We start from the raw sequence: 21,321 nt of genomic DNA, 5'->3' as shown, positions 1-21,321 counted from the left end.
TCAGATATGTATAGCCTATGTCACACTTCCCTGTTTTCCATTTGCCCGTGTGTGTCTAACCCCTGCTGTACACGGCTGAACAGACTGGCCTAAGGAGGAACCAGGTGTAAGTGGCCAACCACCGCTACACAAGGTGTTAAACATAACTTCAGAGTTTGAAAGGTTTTTTTTTTAACAATACATTTTATTGTCACTCGCACAATAAGCGCAGGGCTCTGTACCCCAGAGACCACTGCATAATCAGGGTGTACAGTAGCATGAACGCCAATGACAGTTTTGTTTTTGTTATTGTTAACATTATAAAAGAATAAAAGAAAAACCAACACAATTTTGGGTATACAATACCATTCCGGATGCATATTTCATACACCCCCAACTCCCCCCCTCACCCCCCCCCCGAGTTGCTCAATTCCCACTGAAGACTGCCTACCTGCCAAAAACCGAGGACCAGAGACAAAAGAAAAACAGACATACTACCCGTTCTAATGAAAGACCAGACCATTCTTACACCCCCCCCCCCCCCCCCCGGCGTATCCCCAAGCATCCGACCCAGCCACCCCATCTCTGCCCTATTCCACCGGGACATCGACTATTGCATTCGGAGGCTCCAACCACAGGCCTCTATAGTCCGCCCACCGCTTCCATATTTTATGATGCTTACGTGGGCAACCCCGAGCCACAAAGATGGGCTGCTCCATCCCCATGCAGAAGTCCAGGCCATTTTTCCAGGAGGCCACCGAGGGAGCCTGCGTGTCCTTCCACAGTCTAGCAATATCACGTTTCGCCAAAGTGAGGCCTAGCAGCAGAAGGTGCCGTTTATATATGTTGCCCCCGATATCTTCCATCACATGTAACAGAGCTAGCTGTGGCGTGCGCGGGTGCATCCACCCCAGGACCTCAGACAGACAAGAAAAGACTTCCCTCCAGAAACAATCCAGCGACGAGCATCGCCAGACCGTGTGTAGGAATGTGCCCTCCGCCCTGCCACACCGGAGACATTCCGGGGAGGCAACCAGGCCCGCTCGGTATAGCCGAACCCGTGTATAATAAACCCGGTGAAGATACTTGAATTGGACAAGTCGGAGGCGCATTGCTATGGCAGCTCCCCTGGGGGAGGCCAGGGCCTCCCTCCAATCTTCGTCCTCCAGCGTGCCTATGTCCTCCTCCCACCCCTTCTGCAGCTTATCTAGTGAAGGCCCACTGTGGATGACCAAGGACTGGTATATCCGCGATATTTTTTTGGTGGCAAGGTCGCCCATGAATACCTTTGCTTCCAATGGGCTAAACTCGGGGATGGAAGCAAGGCCCTCCAGACTGGGGGAGAGCGCATGTCGGAGCTGGAGGTACCGGTAAAATTGTGTCCGAGGCATACAGAATTCCTCCTGTAGATTCTGAAACAATTTAATGGACCCATTCCGCACTACATCGCCCAGGGTGGAGATGCCGATGGCATCCCATCTGCTAAAGCCCTGCAGGGCCGCTAGGTCAGGCAGGCGTCCGTTGTGCCACAGTGGAGTTTCCTCCGTAAGGGTATTCCACCACCCCATTCTTCTTAAAGATTGCCGCCAGACCTGGAAGATTACCCCCGTCGCCGGCGGAAGCGCACCCCGCAGTCTCGCCGAGTAGAGGATCGTGTGCAGAGTGTACCGCCCCATGAGGTGCCGCTCCAACGCATAAGCCGGGCCCCCCCTGTCCCCATACCACCACTCATTGAGAACTAACAGATGTGAGGCTTGGTAGTATGAGAGGATATCTGAGGTCGCCAGGCCTCCACAATAGGTGGAGAGAAAGCATGTGCGCAGCGCCACACACACCGCCCCTTGCCCCCACAGGAACCGGCTCAGCGCAGAGTTCACCAGCCTAAACCAGCGAGGCGCGATCGGGTACGGGTGGTTCTGTAATTGGTATAGCAAATGGGGGAGCGCGACCATCTTAAAGATCGCCGACCTACCGTAAATAGTCAGCGGCATACGGGACCAAGTCGCAAGATCTGCACGTACGTGCTCTCATACCGGCGCCAAGTTCCGCTCCCAGGATAACGTCGGTACCTCCGACAGAAAGACTCCCAGATATTTAAGTCCTCCCTCCGCCACCTGTAGCGTCGACACCCACGCATCCACTCTCACCCCAGGACCCGAGACCCACAGTGTGGACTTGCGGGGGTTCATATACAGCCCGGACGTTTCCCCAAATATCAGAGTTTGAAAGGTTTTTGCGACCAGAACTCCACTACGACTGATGTTTTAAGTAAAAAAAAATGTATAAAAATGTGTGTGTGTGGTTATTTTAGACACTTCCAAGAATTCTAAAACTGTTAACGGAATTCAGTAAGTAATTAAAAAACAATTTCAAGGTTGGTTTTGTACCACAGCCAAAGCTACCGAAAGTGTATTGTAACATTTTAAGGGATCTTAACCCACTTTAACTATATTTATCTAACACAACTTGGAGTGGTGAGCACATTTGCTGGCTTAATTTCATCCTAAGATTACCATGTACATTGATTTAAAGGACCTACACAAAATAAAAAAAATCTTTTTGATGATTTGAGCCATAAGAGAGACAATAAATACAAGTGACCAATTTGGAAAAGCCTTTTAAAGCTGCAAAAGCAAATAAATGGGCATAGTAGATGAAGTACAACTCAGTCAATTTATTTAACAGATATGTATTTTCATATTTATAGTATATGGTAAAATAGTAAAAACATTTACATATGCAAATTGGATAATTATTGTACAAGGTTGTAGTAAAAATATATACTATCCACAATTTTCTTTAAAAAATATCCATCTAAACTTTACTGAGGTACAGCAGCTGCTACGGAAGGGATTGGTTTCCCTTTCTCGAACATTAGCAATGTAGCATAAATCGCTGCCCAATTATTAAAGGGTTTACTACCTGGCATTGTGCATTTAAAAATAATGAGAATTTCAACGAAACATTATCTTCATCTCTAGTACAAACATACATTATTCAACAATGCGGATTTGGGTACATAATGATTTGCTCAATAAAATCTGTGCCAAATAAACAGCTTTAGAAGATTCACACTATTTTGTTTAACAGAATAAAACAATCAGCAACACTGCAGATGCAGCAGTTAACATCTGAGAGTTCAGTCCACCTTTACAACACTGTAAATTTTCCGGACAAACCAATAGCATGCAAAAAATCCAATGGTTCCTGAAACAAAAGAAATTTGGTTAAGCTTTTTCTTTAAAATGGGAAGCTTCGCAACCCATAAAACAAATAATGCATTTAAATATAATCAAACTCCCGAAAAATACAACACATACAACATCCTAAAGAACATTTTAAGGAACTACTCCCCTTTAAAAGTCGTATCGCTATCCTTTGTCTTTACCTTCAATCCTCAGTGCCAGCCATAATGTCAGTAAAAAATTGTCGAATGGAACTACAAACCTCATACTTTAGCACAGGTAAGACAGCTGAAACACTAATGCTATATGTTCATATTCCTTTATTTGGGGAGTAGAGTTTCTAAAGTGGTGTTTTTGTGATCAGAATGACAGCCTTCAGTGATTGTAATTAACAGATGTATAAAGTTTCAATTCTGGATATTTAAACATGCAAGATTCCAATCTTAAAAAGAGTCAATGTTCCTAATGGCTGCTGTATTAATTGGGAAAGCGCAATTCCTATGTGTTTCTTTATGTCAATACAGGAGTCTAAAAAACATTCAATCCAGGATATCCAGAGTGCCAGATGTGCAATCCATAGTGGCCATTTGGGCTTGAAGAAGTATTAAAATGTATCTTGCACCTCCAATAACCTCATGCTTTAGTCCTGAATTAAATCTGAGTAAATAGTGACATAGAACACTGAGTAAACTTTAATCATTCATGGCAAGGTTATTTGGTTTGAATTTAAAAATGAAATATCCACCTGAAACAAGTTTACATTTGAGGTAGTCTCCATTACTTACCTAATGGATACCAAACGCTTTTTTGATTTTGAAATTGGATGATTCTGCAAGTGGTAGCTTAAGCTGGATGATAAGCATGAGGGAATCCTAAAAATGTCACTACAAACAAAATATTCTTCTAGGAGGTGCATCCAAATTAGGACCTTTTAATGGAATTCATACCTATGTCCAGGAGTATATGCACACCTTCGGACAGAGATAGCAGTGAGACACTTATGATGCAGTTGTGTTAGGGAGCTACTGTGTTAAGTCAGTAGACACACACTGGAAGATAAGGGGATACCAGCGTGTACAGTTCATCTCTTAAAATTCTATGGCTTTAGATACATAAATGATGGACTTGGATCTCTCTGCAGGGTCAACTCCAAATATTTACCTTTCAGCTCTCCTATTTTTTGCTGAATTTGTTTTTGTTGGCCTTAGGACGTTGTGCATTTTACCACAGTTAGCTAGAGCTACAGTGCTTGTGCTCACTCTCTAGAACATGGTAACATTGCCTTACACCTGATTGGTATTTCTAACGTGTGTATAAGTCTCAAGTAAAGTGGTATACCATGTATTCTGGTCTGGTAAATAGAATGCAATTATTGGACCAGCAGCACTTAACCCCCCCCCCCGTTAAGTAGCCCCTTATATTATGTTTCAGGTCTGTCATTGTAGCATGTTAGGAGTTTCAAACTGCAAATTCGACTAGGCAAAATAGACCCCTTGCCAAGCCTTAAGCTTCCTTCTAATTACATATTTCACCCCCAAGGTAAGGCTAGGCAGCCCATATGGCAGGATGCTATGTATTTGAAACGTGGGACATGTATATTCACGTTTTACATATCCTGACAATGAAAAAAGCCCACATTTGTTTTTCACAATTCTGAGGCCTACTTGTCCTATAGGATAAGGAATAAGCTACTTACCAGTATGCATCTGTTCCTGGCATGTAGAGCTGCAGAGCCACACACTTAGGATAGATCGCCATCTGGTGTTGGGCTCGGATGCTTGCAGGTTGTTGTTGTCTTCGGAAGAAGTCTTTGGTCACGAGATAGGCGACTCCTCCCTTGGACTACAGTGCGCATGGGCATCCACTCCATCCTCAGATTGTTTTTCGCCATAATGGGAAATTATGGAGTTTGTAAAAATCAAGAAAGGATGTCCATGTGTAATTTCTAAGTAAGACAATGCTGGAACAGATACAGGTCCCGGGGAGGTGGGTGGGCGTGTGTGGCTCTGTAGCTCTACATGCCAAGAACAGATGCATACTGGTAAGTAGCATATTCAGTTCAAGGCATATGAGCTGCATGCAGATCACACACTTAGGATAGACTATATAGCAGTGTCTTCCCCTAGCGGTGGTCACCTGTATCAGTTGCAGCAGTTTGGAATAAAGTTTTAAGGACAGCCTGACCCACAGAAGCTTGTTGTATGGCTTGCACGTCAACACAGTAGTATTTGCGTGTGGAATGCGCTCTAGGGGGAACTGTTAGAGTGCGTTTAGCCTTGTGGTAGCATATTTGGAAACATTTAACTATCCACCTGGCTATTCCGGATTTGGAAATGGGGTTGCCTTTATGTGGTGGAGAGAAAGCAACAAACAATTGCTTGGCTTTGCGGAATGGTTTGGTTCTGTCAATGTAGTAAAGTAGGGCTCTTTTAACGTCTAAGGTATGAAGAGCTCTTTCAGCTACAGAGTCTGGATTTGGGAAGAACACTGGTAGCTTGACTGATTGGTTAAGATGGAACGGAGAAATGACTTTGGGTAGGAATTTAGGATTTGTTCTAAGAACCACTTTGTTACGGTGTAGCTGTAGGAATGGTTCTTGTATGGTTAAAGCCTGGATCTCACTTACCCTTCCAAGGGATGCGATAGCAATAAGGAACGCTACTTTCCATGTAAGGAACTGTAGTTCGCATTTATGCAGAGGTTCAAATGGGGGACCCAGGAGCCTTGTGAGAACAATATTTAGGTTCCACACTGGAGAGGGTGGTAATCTGGGAGGAATAATCCTTTTAAGACCTTCCATGAAGGCTTTGATCGCTGGTACTCTAAATAATGACAAGTGTTGTCGATTTTGTAAGTAGGCAGCTAATGCCGCTAGGTGAAGACGTATGGATGATTACGCTAAATTACATCTTTGCAAGTGTAGTAAGTAGCAAATGATGTTCTGGATGGATGCATCCAGTGGACGTATATCATTGTTAGTGCAGTAAATGGCAAATCTTTTCCATTTTGCAGCGTAGCAGGCTCTAGTAGTAGGTCGTCTGGCCTCTTTTATAATATTCATTCAGTTTGGTGGTAGGTTGAGGTAACCGAACTCTAGGACTTCAGGAGCCAGATCGCTAGGTTCAGTTGATGTGGATCTGGGTGTCTGATTTCTCCATGGTTCTGGGTTAATAAGGACGGGGAGAGGCGCAGTTTTTGGTGTGGAACTAGAGAGAGTTCCAGCAGTGTTGTGAACCAGGGTTGACGCGCCCATGTGGGAGCTATTAGTATCAGCTTGAGAGACTGTTGCCCGAGTTTGCGTACCACGAACGAAATGAGTGGGAGAGGCAGAAAAGCGTACGCAAATCTGCCTGACCAGTTCATCCATATTGCATTGCCCTTCGACTGTGGGTGGGGAAACCTGGCGGCGAAGGTTGGGCATTTTGCATTTTCGTGTGTGGCGAACAGCTCCATGTCTGGTTGGCCCCATTTTTGGAAGAATGGGAGTAGGACTTGTGGGTGTAGTTCCCATTCGTGGATCTGTTGGGTTTGTCGACTCAACAGGTCGGCAATCTGATTGTGAACTCCTGGAAGGTGTTCTGCTAGCAGGTATATGTTCTGGGGAATGGCCCATCTCCAAATGTTCTGTGCGAGCTGGGACAGCTGGAGAGAATGTGTGCCTCCTTGTTTTTGTATGTAATACACGGCTGTCATGTTGTCCGTCCGGACGAGGACAGTTTTGTTCTGGAGATGTAATTGGAATGATTTTAGTGCTAGGAATACTGCCAGTAGCTCCAGGTAATTGATATGGAGCCCTTTCTGTTGAGTGGTCCATGTGCCCTGAGTGGTGTGTGTTAGGAGATGGGCTCCCCATCCTGTGAGAGATGCGTCGGTTGTCAGCACTATTTGTGGAAGAGGCTCTAAGAACGGCCGGCCTTTGGACAGGTTTATAGTGTTCCACCATTTTAGAGAGCGATGTGAGCGGCTGTCCACTAACACCAGATCTGCCAGTTGTCCGTGAGCCTGATTCCACTGACGTGCTAGACATTCTTGCAGGGGACGCATTTGAAGTCCTGCATAAGGCACAATGAAGATGCATGACGCCATCATGCCTATGAGTTGCATAAACACTCTTGCTGGAAGAGAGTGTTGGGTTTGAAATTTTGCGATCAGAGCTTGTATTTTGGCTATCCTGGCTGGGCTGGGATATGCTAGTGCTTTGGAGGTATTTATGGTGGCTCCCAGATATTGATGGATGTGGGAGGGTTGGAGATGAGATTTGGGATAGTTTATTGTGAATCCAAAGTTGTGTAAGATTTGAATAGTTTGGTGAGTGTGTAGGATGCACTTGTTGAATGAATTGGCTTTTATGAGCCAATCGTCTAGATATGGGAAGACATGAATTTGTTGTCTCCTGAGATGCGCTGCTACTACTGCTAGGCATTTGGTGAATCCTCTGGGCGCAGTTGTTACCCCGAATGGAAGGACTGTAAACTGATAGTGTTGTCCGTCCACCACAAATCTTAGATACTTCCTGTGAGCAGGATGCATAGGGATGTGAAAATAGGCGTCCTTGAGGTCTAATGTGGCAAGGAAATCGCCTTGTTGTAGTAGTGGGAGTACTTGTTGAAGAGTGATCATATGGAAATGATCTGAGTTTATGTACTGATTTAGGAGTCTGAGTTCCAGGATTGGTCTGAGCGTCTCGTCCTTGTTGGAGATTAGGAAGTACAGTGAGTATACTCCTGTACCCTGATGTTGTAAGGGAACTGGTTCTATTGCGTGTTTTTGCAGCAATGAAAGCACCTCTTGTTTGAGGAGCGTAAGATGGTCTGGTGACATATAGCGTTGCTTGGGTAGAATGTGTGGAGGGGTAGTGGTTAGTTCCAGGCAGTAACCATACTGGATAATTTGTCTTACCCACTTGTCTGTTGTGATGGAGTTCCAGACAGGTAGGAACTGTTTGAGTCTTCTCCTGACTGGAGTGGAATGGTCTGGGGGGAGTGGAGGAAAGTCACTGTTTTGTGGCGGGAGAGGTACGAGTGTTGGTACTGCCTCGACCTCGTCCCTTGGTGTTGTTTCCTCTATATCCTCCTCTAAAATATCCTCTACTGGGGGATGTTTGTGTAGAGGATTTGAATGTGGAGGAGGTGTCTGCTCTAGTGTTTTTGGAGGCTCCCCTGTAGAAGGAGCGTCAAAAGGAGCCACGTGGTTGTGGAGACTGCAATGCTCCCATGGATTTGGCAGTCTCTGTGTCTTTTTTCATTTTCTCAAGTGCAGTGTCTACTGCTGGTCCAAACAGTTGTTCCTGATTAAATGGTTTGCTAAGTATGGTAGTTTGTACCTCTGGCTTGAAGCCTGAAATGCGTAGCCATGCATGGCGTCTAAGGAGTACACTTGTATTTATTGCCCTAGAGGCAGTGTCTGCGGCGTCAAGTGCACATTTAATTGAGGCATTTGAGATAAGTTTTCCCTCTTGTATAAGGTCATTTGCCTGGGCCTTGTATTGGTCTGGTATGTGTTGTATCAGGTCTTCTAACTAATCATAGTGAGCCCTATCGTAGCGTGCCAATAGGGCTTGAGTGTTGGCGATATGCCAATGATTAGCGGCTTGTGCCGCTACTCTTTTGCCTGATGCCTCTAATAGTTTGGATTCCTTGTCGGGGGCGGTGTAACTCCTTTGGTTTGGGAGTTGGCACGTTTCCTTGCGTTGGAAACGACCAGGGAATCCAGAGGGAGCTGCCCTTTCATGTAACAAGGGTCTTCTGGGGCAGGTCTATATTTTTTCTCAATTCTTGGGTTGAGTACCCTGGCCCGAACGGGGTCTTTAAACACTTCTGTGGCGTGTTTTATGACCCCTTTAATCATGGGTAAAATTTGAACTGACTTTTGAGACTGTTCAAAGGTGTCTAAGAGGAATGTAAATGTAAATGTGTATGTGCTTATATAGCGCCGAATCACCCCTGGGGGTATCTCCGCGCTGTACTCATACCGCTGTAGGAACCCTTCCTGGCTATCCGTGTGAAGTGTCCACTCCTGGGCACCCCCATGGTAAGCCAGGCATCCCAGCGCTGTTGGGGCCGTTGTGGAGACTAAGCAAGCTATTGCCCAGAGTTGCAGCGTGGGACCCATGATTAGGATAGGCACTGATGCGAGAATATCAGGTCCGAGGAATTTATAGCCCGAGACCCTGCCGCGTCGGGAATCGAACCCTGGTCCCGGACCAGTGCTCTGCATCGAGGTCTGCCACTCTAACCATTGAGCCACACTTCTCCTCGGGTGCATCGGAGTGCATGGTGACGCCATGATAAAGTGCTGCTCTGTGAACTAGTTGTCCAAACCCCAGGTGGTCATCTGGAGGTGATGGTTTGGAGGGATATGGTGTAGGGTCAGGCATATCTGGGAGAGGGTATGCCCAGTCATCCAATGGTACAGTATCTGGGTTTGTAAACCGATTATTAAGATCATCCGGATCACCCCCGCCCCCTAGGTCATCATCATCATCCTTTGGGGGTGGTGTATGTGATGGAGATGGTAGAGGTAGTGGTGGTGTAGGCAGAGGGGGTGGGGTAGGAGGTGGAACAGGAGAGGAAGGAGGAATTGGGGATGTTGCCGAGTCCTCCTTCTTTATAGGAACTGGGGCAGGTGTTGTATCCGATTTCCACTTCCTACAAGGTACAGCAGTGAATTGTCCAGTTTTTGGATTAATATAGATCCTTTTTTGTGCTGGATCTGGGTGGAAAAGTTCTTGGTCTTGAGGAACAGACTTTGGCGCCGATTTTTTCGGGTCCGTTCGAGGTTTTGGGTGATCGGTAGAGTCTTTGGCGTTAGGAGGTGTATTATAGTCCTTAGCCGGTAGTTTCGGTGCCGATGAAGGTTTTGGTGCCTAAGTTGAGTCTTTAGGCTTAGGAGCTTTCAGTGCCGGCTTGTCTATGGGCCTTGGTGTTTTCGGTGCCGGAGCCGGTTTCGGTGCCGAGAGGACTTGTGTCTTCGGTGCCGAAGGTGCCGATGGCACAATGATATGTGGTTTGCTCGGGCCCGAGCCAGTGGAAGGCTTGTGTTTCTTCTGAGCCGAGCTGAGCTCAAAGGCGGGGCTTCTGAAGGGTGTTTTCGGTCTCGACTGGGGCCAGCTGGCGAAGTCTTGACCAATGCCTTTGGTTTTGGAGGGGTTGGGGTAGGGGCAGTATTACTCACGCGTTGCCCCGGAGTAAAGGGGTTGTCTGAGTCGTCTGCTTCTGAGATAATTTGAAGTTCCTCGGAATCTTCTTCGGGGACATCGGGACCCTCATCGAAGATGTTCTCTGGTTCCGGGGCTGGTCTGTGTGCCATGATATGGCGTCGAGCTCTTCGATCCCGAATGGTCTTTTTGGATCGAAATGCGGTGCAGGCTGGACAGCTGGACTCGTTGTGATCCGGCGAGAGGCACAGGTTGCAGACCTTATGATGGTCACTGTGTAGGAATTTTGCTCCACACTGGGGGCATTTTTTAAACGGCGCCCTTTCCATGAGCCGTAGGCCTTACGGCGCGGATAGGTCCAATCGCCCGCGTCGACGTCCGGAACCGGTCCGATGAATTTGATGTCGAGTGAAGGTGCCTCGATGTAGTTTGAGAAAAGTTTTTCGCTTCGAAAGCTTGTTTTTTGAAGTTTACTACTGGAGTGGAAAAGTTACATCCGAACCAGATGGCGGAAAAAAACAATCTGAGGATGGAGTGGATGCCCATGCGCACTGTAGTCCAAGGGAGGAGTCACCTATCTCGTGACCAAAGACTTCTTCCAAAGACAACAACCTGCAAGCATCCGAGCCCAACACCAGATGGCGATCTATCCTAAGTGTGTGATCTGCAGCTCATATGCCTCGAACCATTGAGTTACCTTATTACATTTAATAAGTGCTAATTTTTGATTGGGAGCAGGAAAGAAAGTCATGTTTGGCGACTGAGAAATTGTAATTTTAAAATGTTTTTAATGATAAAGGCAGATTTAAAGTCACAATTTTTGAAAATTGGACTTTTAGAAAGTTCGCATTTTCCTATCCTATTTGATGCCAGCAGTCTGTTCCTGGGTCACATGACTGGGTGTCATTGGCTGTTGGCTCTGGAATATTCCTCCCAAACAGCCATACAATAGAGTGATTAGGTGTGCCTGGATGGGCCATCTCCGGTAGAATGGGGGCAAATCTGAGCACAGCCCTACTTGCAATTCAATAGGGCGTGCCCTGCCTTCACACAAAGAACTTCACACTAGTTCATTGTGGCTGAGGCCAGGGAAGGAGGTAGCAAACTCCAATTTTGAAAGGGGAACCTCTAGAAACAATGGAGGAACCAGCTAGCAAATCCACGCGGGGTGACCCACCCCTCTAGTCCATATTGCATGCATTATGTATCACAATCCCCATGACCCCTGTCGGGATACCTTCTTGTTGAATTGAGTTATATTGGGAGGACGCATAACTCCACCCCCCTTCGTACTGGAATGCTCATCTCATCCCTCTAGATCCAGCAGGTTGCCCTTGTCTGGATCCTCTTTCTTTATCACTTCCACAAATATAGACTACGGGAAGGTAAGAGACGATTGAGATCTTCTCACTACTTACCCGACAGAAAGTAAAGCATCTTAATTTGGCCCAAACATTAGGGGCTACAAGAAAAGCATATGTAGCACCAAAAATGTGGAGGGACTCCGCGTTAGTCAAGAAAAAAGCTAGAGAAACCCAACATTGATTAGAAAAAGACACAAAAGACTTCACAGAAGCACACAGTGCACAACGCAGTTCAAATATCCTGAGAGCACTAGTCAAAGCAAAATATAAATGGAATACCTTATTGACCTCAAATGCGCCATTTACACTCGCAGATATCAAGCAAGTACAAAATGAACAAGTGGAAAAAGCAGACAGACTACAAGCCAGGCGGTTAAACAAAGAAGCTTCACAAACCAAGCAAGTCCTAACCAAAAAGGCCAATTGACAAATCCAGAAGAAATAACCAACATGTTTGAGTCCTTCCAATACACATTATAATTATATCATTCGGATCATGCCGACAAGAGCACCTCTGAGAATGCAGCCTTATGGAAGGCAGCCTTACGCACATTGCATAGCGCAGACAAAGAGGTAGAAATATCAAAGAGGAACTCAGAAAAGCTACTGACGATAAGGATACTGGAGGGGACGGGGCACCAGGAGAAGCTTGGCTGTCAACAGAATACTATAAAGAGAGTTTCCAGATTTCAGTTTAATCCGAAAAAACTATTAGAACTCACTCGAGGAAATTCTGGGCTTTCAGTTGATAAAGGCAAAAATAATAATTTGCTACTTACCACAGTATGCATTTGTTCCTGGCATATAGAGCTGTAGATTCATAAGCTTTAGCATAGATTGCCATCTGGTGTTGCGTCCGGATGTTTGCACTTTGTTTTTCTTCGAAGAAGTCTTTACAGTCACGAGGTAGGTGACACCTTCTTTCCGTGATAGTGCACATGGGCATCGGCTCCATCCCCAGATTGTTTTGCCATAAGGGTGATGATGGAGTTAGAAAGAGTAGCAAAGAGATGTCCATGTATAACGTACCTAAGTAAGATTATACTGCAACAGATAAAGGTTCCCAGGGAGGCGGTTGGGTACATATGAATCTACAGCTCTATATGCCAAGAACAGATGTATACTGTGGTAAGTAGCATTTTCCGTTTGAGGCATATGAGCTGTAGATCATATGCTTTAGCATAGACTATACAGCAGTTATTTCCCAAGAGGTGGCTAACCTGTAGCTGTTGCAGTGGTTTGGAATAGTGTTCGTAAAATCGCCTGGCCCACACTACCCTGTTGTCTTTCTAACACATCTACACAATAGTGCTTTGTGAATGTGTGTGGTGTAGACCATGTTGCAGCCCTGAAGATGTAATCTAATGATATATTCCCTAAGAATGCCATAGAACAACACTGGGGTACCTACTGCCCCTACACACCAACACTGGTGTCAAGACTTAGATAGGGCGATGGTGGCGTAGAAGAAAGTATTCACTCACAGAGGCTGTCCCCGCAAATGGGCGAAGATATGGGGTGGATGAAACGCATTCCGCGGCAATATTTGCCCCTCCCTCCCCCCGATGAGGACTCAGACCCTGATCTAAGCGACTAGACTCCAAGCACTACCGCGGGACCAAATGAACGGCTTGAAAGCGATACTTGTTAATTTACGGTCTTAACAGCGGAGATGTAAAGTAAATTTGTATTTTCATGTCAATGATTGTGCTACCTTGTTAATTGTACAAAATGAGATCGCAAATGCCAAATACTGTCAGCAAGTTTGTTATGATAAACTAATAAAAACAAAAAAATGCCATAGAAGCCCCAGCTTGCATGTAGAATGCGCTCTAGGGGGAATTGTTAATGTGCTTTTAGCTTTTATGTAGCATGTTTCAATGCACTTAAGTATCCACCCTGCAATACCTGCTTTTGATATGGGATTGCCTTTATGCGGTGGTGCAAGAGCAACAAAAAGTTATTTTGTTTTACAAAAGGGTTTAGTTCTTTCAATGTAATATAGTATGGCTCTTTTGACATCCAATGTGTGAAGAGCACGTTCTGCCACTGAGTCTGGTTGAGGGAAGAACACAGGTAACTCAACGGACTGACTGATATGAAAGGCAGAGACTACCTTTGGTAGATTTTTTGGATTAGTCCTAAGAACCACTTTGTTTTGGTGTATTTGCAAAATTGGTTCTTGTATAGTTAATGCCTGAAGCTCACCAACTCTAAGAGATGTGATGGCTATAAGGAAGGCTACCTTCCAGGTGAGAAATTGTAGGTCATATTTGTGTAAAGGTTCAAATGGCGGACCCAGTAGTCTTGTAAGAACTATATTAAGATTCCACACTGGGGAAGGTGGAAGTCTGTGAGGAATGATTCTTTTGAGTCCTTCCATTAAAGCTTTGATAGAGGGTACTCTAACAAAGACAAGTGCTGTCTGTTTTGTAGGTAAGCAGCTACTGCAGCCAGATGTAAGCGTATGGATGTATACGCTAAATCAGAATGCTGTAGGTGTAATAGATAGCAAATTATGTTTTGGATTGAAGCATCTAGTGGATTGATTTGGTTGTTTGTACAGCAAATTACAAACCATTTCCACTTATTTGCATAGCATGCTCTTGTGGTAGGACGTCTAGCCTCTTTCATGACGTTCATACAGTGGGTTGGAAGATTGAGGTAACCAAACTCAGATTTCAGGTGCCAGATCGCAAGGTTGAGATGACTGGGATCTGGATGTCTTATCTCTCCATGGTCCTGAGTGAGAAGCTTGGGGGAGAGGTGTAAGTTTTTGTGAGCAACTACTGATCGTTCTAGCAGGGTTGTGAACCAGGATTGTTGAGCCCATGTGAGAGCAATTAGGATCATTGGCATGGAATTAGCAGGAGAGGCGGAAAAGAGTAAGCAAATTTTCCTGACCACTTCATCCATAGCACATTGCATTTGGACAATGGGTGAGGATACATGGATGCAAAGTTTGTGCATTTTGCGTTGAGGTGTGTGGTGAAGAGATCAATTTCTTGTAGCCCCACATTTGGAAGAACGGGATGAGAACTTGCGGATGTAGTTCCCCTTCGTGGATCTGTTGACTTTGACGACTGAGTTGGTCTGCAATCTGGTTGTTTACTCCTGGGAGGTGTTCTGCAAGGAGATATATCTTTTGAGGAATGGCCCATCTCCATATGCTTTGAGCTAGTTGTGAAAGCTGTAGAGAGTGCCCCCCCCCCGTTTTTGTATTTGGTTCATTGCTGTCATGTCTGTACGAACTAGGACAACTTTGCCTACTATATGCTTTTGAAAGGCTTTTAATGCTAGAAAAATTGCTAGAAGCTCCAAATGTTTTTTTGTGGAGCTGTTTCTGTTGTAGGGTCCACATACCTTGAATGGTATGTTTTTGAAGATGAGCCCCCTAACCAGTGAGCGAAGCATTTGCTGTTAGCACCGTCTGTGGAACCGGGTTGACGAATGGCCGCCCCTTGGAAAGGTTTTGTGTATTCCACCACTGCAGAGAGCGATGTGTGCGGCCGTCTACCAACACCAGATCGGTTAGCTGCCTTGAGCCTGGCTCAACTGACATGCTAAGCATTACTGTAGGGGACGTATTTGTAGTCTTGCATATGGAACAATTGGAATGCAAGAAGCCATCATTCCGATCAATTGCATGAACACTCGGGCTGGTAAGGAGTGTTGAGGATGAAATTGTGATATGAGGGTTTGCGAGTTGCGTATCCTGATTGGGTTGGGGTATGCTGGAGCTTTACAAGTGTCAATTGTGGCTCCCAGGTACTATTGCACATTGGCGGGTTGGAGATGAGACTTGGTGAGGTTCACAGTGAATCTTAAGGCGTGAAGCAGCTATACTGTTTTGTGAGTGTGGTGTATGCAGCTGTGTTGTGACTTGGCTTTTATTAGCCAGTCGTCCAAATAAGGGAAGTGGTGAATGTGTCGTCTTCGTAAATGAGCTGCGACTACTGCCAGACACTTGGTGAATACTCTGGGTGCTGTAGTTACCCCGAACAGGGGAACCTTGAATTGGTAATGTTGCCTGTCCACCACGAACCTGAGATATTTCCTGTGAGCCGGGTGAACGGGAATATGGAAGTACGCGTCCTTTAAATCCAGAGCGAAAATAAAGTCGCCTTGCTAAAGCAATGGGAGTACCTGTTGTAGTGTGACCGGGTGGAAGTGGTCTGATTGGATATAGAGGTTTAGCTGTCTGAGATCTAGGATGGGTCTGAGAGATCCGTCCTTTTTTGGAATCAAAAAGTATAGGGAGTATACTCCTGTCCCTAGGTGATTTAATAGGACTCATTCTATTGCATGTTTTTGTAACAGAGAGAACCTCTTGTTTTAAGAGAGTGAGATGTTCTGGTGACATTACACGTTCTATTAGAAGGATAGTTGGGGGGGGGGGGGGGGGGGGGGGAGTGCAGGTTGGGGGAAGTGCAGGTAAGTTCCAGGCAATAGCCATACTGGATAATTTGTAATACCCACTTGTCTGAGGTGATTGAATTCCAGACCGGTAGGAACTGTGAGAGACGTCCCCCAACAGGTGTGGGATGATCGGGGTAGTGGAGCGAAGTCAGTGTTTATTAGCAGGGGAAGAGCGGGAGGAGTTACCTCTGCCTCTTCCTTTATTAATATTTCCTCAAAATATCCTCTGGAGGAGGTAGATTGGTTGTTATTTTTATAAGAGGAGGAGGGATGGTTGTTATTTTTATAGGAGGAGGTGGGATGCTCTGATGACACGGTCTTTAAAAGGAGCGGCGAAAGGAACCTCTGTTAGAAGGCAACTGTAAGGCCCCCATGGACTTAGCAGTTTCGGTGTCTTTCTTCATTTTTTCTAGTAAAGTATCAACTGTTGGTCTGAAAAGATGCTCCTTATCAAAGGGCTGATTAAGTATGAAGGATTGGACCTCCTGCTTGAATCCAGAGATTCAAAGCCAAGCGTGCCTGCGCAGCAGTATGCTAGTGTTGATGGCACGAGATGCTGTCTGCTGCGTCTAGTGCACATTTTATGGAAGTGTTGGTGATAAGCTTACCTTCCTGAATGAGGTCGTTAGAGTTTGTTTGATACTCTTCAGGTAAGTGTTGCATGAGTTTTTCCAACTCATCATAGTGAGCCCTATCGTAGGCCGCTAACAGGGCCCCAATGGTTAGCAGCCTGCAAAGCGACTCGTTTGCCTGAGGCATCGATGAGTTCAGACTCCTTGTCAGGAGGAGGGGCATCGCCTGTAGTTTGAGAGTTAGCACTCTTGTGGGTGTTAGATACAAGAGAGTATTTTGCAATTGACCTTTTATATATACAGGGTCCGTAGGAGTGGGCTTGTATTTTTTATCCACTCTAGGTGTGAGTGTTCTGGCTCTAACCGGGTCTTTGAATACCTCGTCTGTGTGTTTTAACAGGCCCTTGAGCATTGGCAAAGTATTAATACATCTTTGCGAGTGGGTAAATGTCTACAGAAGGAAATCCTCTTCTAGAGGGTCTGTATGGAGCTCCACCCCGAGGTATTGAGCAGCTCTGTTGATAAGCTGCGCAAAACCAATGTTGTCATCAGGTGAGGAGGGTCAAGAAGGATACAGGTCTGGGTCATTATTTTGATCTTGATCCTTATTATAATCTTCCCAGGGATCAGTGTCTTGTGGTATGTCTTGGTCGTCTGGTATATTTTAATCTTCTTCCCTATACCCATCCCCATAATCTTCATCCTGTGGGTCAGGTGAAAGTGGAGGTAGGGGTGAATTGGATGGTGTGATCAAAAGATTGGGATTAACAGGAGGAGAGGGAGGTATGTAAGGGGGAGAAGGGTTAGTACCCATGTCCTTCTTCTTCAGAGGTATAGCAGAATCCTCTGAGATATCTAGTTAACATTTTTTAGGGAGAGTGGCCCGAAGGCATCCAGTTTCAGGGTCAATAGTAAGTCTCTTTTGTTTTGGATCCAAAACTGTGTCTTCATATGGAAGCTCCTCGGAAGGAGTATCTTCTCTTAAGTGGATTTCGGTGTGACAGAGTCTTTGTGTGCCCAATGTTTCGAATTTGAGTGTTTAGCTTTAGCCTGTTTAGGGTCTGAAGGTTTCACAGTGGCCTGTTTCGGCTCCGAACATTTCGGCGCGGAGGTTATCGGCTCCGAGCTTTTAGGTGTGGAGGATTTTGGTTTGGATGATTTCGGTTCTGGAACTTTTGCTTTGGAAGATTTCGGATCCGAGGCCTTCGGTGTGGAAGGTGTTTTCGGTGCCAACGTTGTAGGGAGAGGCACATGTTTTGTCTTATGCTTCGGTGCCGAAGGTGTTGGTTCGGCACCAGAATGGGGCCGGCTCTAGCCCGAGTCGGAAGGCTTGGCTTTATGTTTCATATCTGGGCTGGAGGGCGGGGCATCTGAAATGTTTTCCAGGTGTTGCCACGAGCCCGAGGGGGGATACCGGAGCCTTAGATTTTAATTGTGTGGGCACATGGGAAGTTGTGCTCACTGTACGTTGACCTGGAGTGACTTTCAGGTCTTCCTCCATGTCACGAGTCGGCTTCGGACACGGAGACTAGTTCTTCTTCCTTGGCTTCTGCGGCTGGACGGTGGATTTCCAAATCTTCACCGAAGATGTCCGGTATGGATACGCTGACACGTTGCATCTCTTGGCATCGCGCCTGACAAGTACAAATGGTCTTTTTCGATCTGAATGATCGACACGCTTCACAGTCCTTCTCGCTGTGCTCCGGGGATAAGCAGAGGTTGCAGACCTCATGCAAATCTGTGTGTGGAAATTTAGCACGACACCTGGGACATAGCTTGAATGGAGTCCGTTCCATCGACTGCTGGCGTGGTCAGCACTGGTAGGCCCAATGGTCTGCCTCGAAGTTCCAGATCGAAGGTTTCACAATTTAAACGATGAGCGTGGAATGGGAAATCGCGATCGATAGACAATACCGTAGAGGGTAGAGGATTGCGAGTCGAAGGGGTTCAAATACGATACCGAACCGGAGTGCAGCAATACACATCCGACCCAAATGGTGGGGAAAAACAAATCTGGGGATGGAGCCGATGCCCATGCGCACTATCACCGAAAGGAGGAGTCACCTACCTCATGATTGGAAAGACTTCTTCGAAGAAAAACAAAGTGCAAACATCCGGACCCAACACCAGATGGCGATCTATGATAAAGCATATAATCTACAGCTCATATGCCTCGAACACGATTTAAAAAAAAAAATATTTTAGCATTTTGGGTCCCTCTGGTGGCAGAACAGTCCAAGTGCAGTCTGTGTTCTGGCTCATTGTCACGGGTGCTTCCTAAACGAGTAATGCCACCACACCTCATTCCTTCTCTAGGCACTGCTAACCCTCTCTAGGCACTGTTAACCAGTGAGTGAAGCAGCCACGCAGTAATCCTTATTGAGCGAGCATGAAATGAAAACTCTAAACTAGGCACTTTCAAGGAACGAAGTTGGGAACTTCACCCATTCATGCTCCAGACACATGAACAAACCCAAGTAGTACAATACTGGAGGGAAGCTTCGTGCTGAGTTTAAAAATACTCTTAATTCCGGCTCCACTTCCTTAAAGCAAGTCTGTAATAGATATAATGACAAGTACATGCCATCTTGGTTTCTCCTGCTGTTGCTTTCTCTCCCACTCTGGGTTAGGTACCAGCTACAGCACCACAGACCACGAGGGCGGTCGTGAGTGTGACTGAGCTGACTGGTGTGCAAAATATCAAAGCGATTGCCTGCAAACATGCTTGCATCACATGTCCAACTGTGCGTAAACCTATTACCAGCACGCGCCCAGCTTTCAACTCACCCGATCGTCCACCCCCAGCTGATGGAATGACTGGCATTCAATGAAGAGACATGCTAGAAAGCCAAATGCACTATTAATGCGCACTGCCATACAAAATGGATGTCAGCAAGCGTAAATGAGTCCTGTCCAGAAGTAACTGCGTGCGCTTTTATATATAAAGTAAGTCAGCCGCAGTGCCATTCGGTTTATGTGTTACAGTAAGATCTTTTCAGTTTACTAGCCATTATGTCACGAAGCAGGTTTCAATAAATGCAGTTAGTCAAATTCTGAATCAGCAGGTTTCTCTTTCAACAAAGTGTTGACGGAAATATCTGCTTTTCTTCATCAACCAGGAGGAGTTGAAAAGTGTGCAGAAGCAGGCTAAGAATCCTCCGGCATCTCAGAACAGTCCACACCTCGGCTCTGCGTTCTGTGAACCTCTCTGACAGGCCAGTATTGGGGGGAGTGTAGTAAAGAAGGTCCCTGCGCAACACAGGTTTTTGTCTCCAGGAAAGCGAATTATGAAGGAATCACCGGCAGTGCACCTGCGCTTGACCAGGTGCCACTGCCGGACTAAGCCTTTAATTACAGTTACTGCAAAGCATAAACCTGGGGCAGAAGGTGGGCCTTAAGCAAAACCTCACCTGCCCCACACTTTTAGGGAGTCGGGAAGGCCTCCACTTGGACAGAATTAATTTCCTGACTGCAAGACAGCCTTCGTCCTGCAATCTCTATGCCTTGGAAAGGGCGAGGAGATCCCCTCTGCACAAACTGGAGGTGCATACAAGTCAATTTCAGGTAGGCACCCCCAATGAAGCTCTGTGGAATATCATTCAGTGAACTTTTACGTGCCAGGTATGTTCATTGTGTATGCACCGAGATATTACATGCACAACTCGATGTAACTTAATACAATCCACGAAGACTGACTGCTATAATTTGGTTATCAAACAAATCCTACATAAAGAAAGCTAGCTCTGCCTTATTTTAAAAGCAGATGAAATACTTTTGGCAGGTACGTCCTATTACAATTAAACTACATGGGTACTATTAGAACAGTGCAATTTTGGACTCCAAGGGCTCTCTACTAACAGGTGCCAAAGGGAAAATGGAGGCATCAGTCAGATGCTATTCCACTATTTCCCCAACACGTGAGGGGGCAAAATGGCCATGAGATCACGATCTATAGAAAGCAGACTCTCTATAGACCAACACAAGCAGAGAGGGAATTGCTTGCCAGGCCCATAGCAAATGACAAGGCTTTGACAGCCATACAATATTAAAGGGAGGAAAGGCACTGAGATCGGATGGGTACACAGTTATATTTTACGCGGTTATTGCAGAAACCTTGGTCCCACTGCTAACACAACTAGTCTGCTCCTTCGGCTGAGACGATGTCACTCAAACTATGAGGACAGCAGACATTATATTGATCGCTAAACCGGGTAAGACTGGAGGTTGCAGGTCATACAGACAGATCACCGTCCCCATTAAGGTACTTGCGAATAAACTAGATGAATATCTGCCGGGCGCCATCAACGCACATTATCCGGGGTTTGTCATAGGTAGGCAGACACATGGCAGCATTAGAAGGGTGGCCAATATAATAGAGAAAGTCAAAAACAAAAGATACATCAAAATGCCTTCTATCATTTAGGTGGAGCTTCTTAGGGAAGACTTTGAATAAAATAGAGTTTGGAGATAAGCTGTGCAGCTGGATATTTGTGAATTATAAAGAACCAGTGGCAAGAATTACAGTTAATGGAGACAAGACACATTTAGTGACATTACAGAGGGGGATTCAAACCGGGGTGCCCCCTGTCGCTGCTCGTGTTTGCTCTCTTCAAAGGTCCACTGGCAGCCATGATAAGAGGCAATCC

At 45.8% G+C, this 21,321-nt stretch overlaps 1 protein-coding gene across 1 annotated transcript in view; it reads right to left on the bottom strand.

The window, feature by feature from the left end:
• Positions 1–2,633: 2,633 nt before the first annotated feature.
• LOC146829304 (transmembrane 9 superfamily member 2-like) overlaps positions 2,634–21,321 on the bottom strand; it is a 669,393-nt gene continuing 650,705 nt past the window's right edge. Inside the window, exon 17 of the mRNA XM_085607971.1 lies at positions 2,634–3,186. Coding sequence (XP_085464097.1) covers positions 3,119–3,186 — 68 coding nt within the window. The 3' untranslated portion in view covers positions 2,634–3,118. The remainder of the gene's footprint in view (positions 3,187–21,321) is intronic.

The sequence above is a fragment of the Triturus cristatus genome, chromosome 5_2, assembly GCF_964204655.1.
Source record: "Triturus cristatus chromosome 5_2, aTriCri1.1, whole genome shotgun sequence".
In the NCBI taxonomy this organism is placed as follows: Eukaryota; Metazoa; Chordata; class Amphibia; order Caudata; family Salamandridae; genus Triturus; species Triturus cristatus.
Note: the sequence above shows the minus strand (reverse complement) of the source record. Positions and strands in the feature narration are given on the sequence as shown.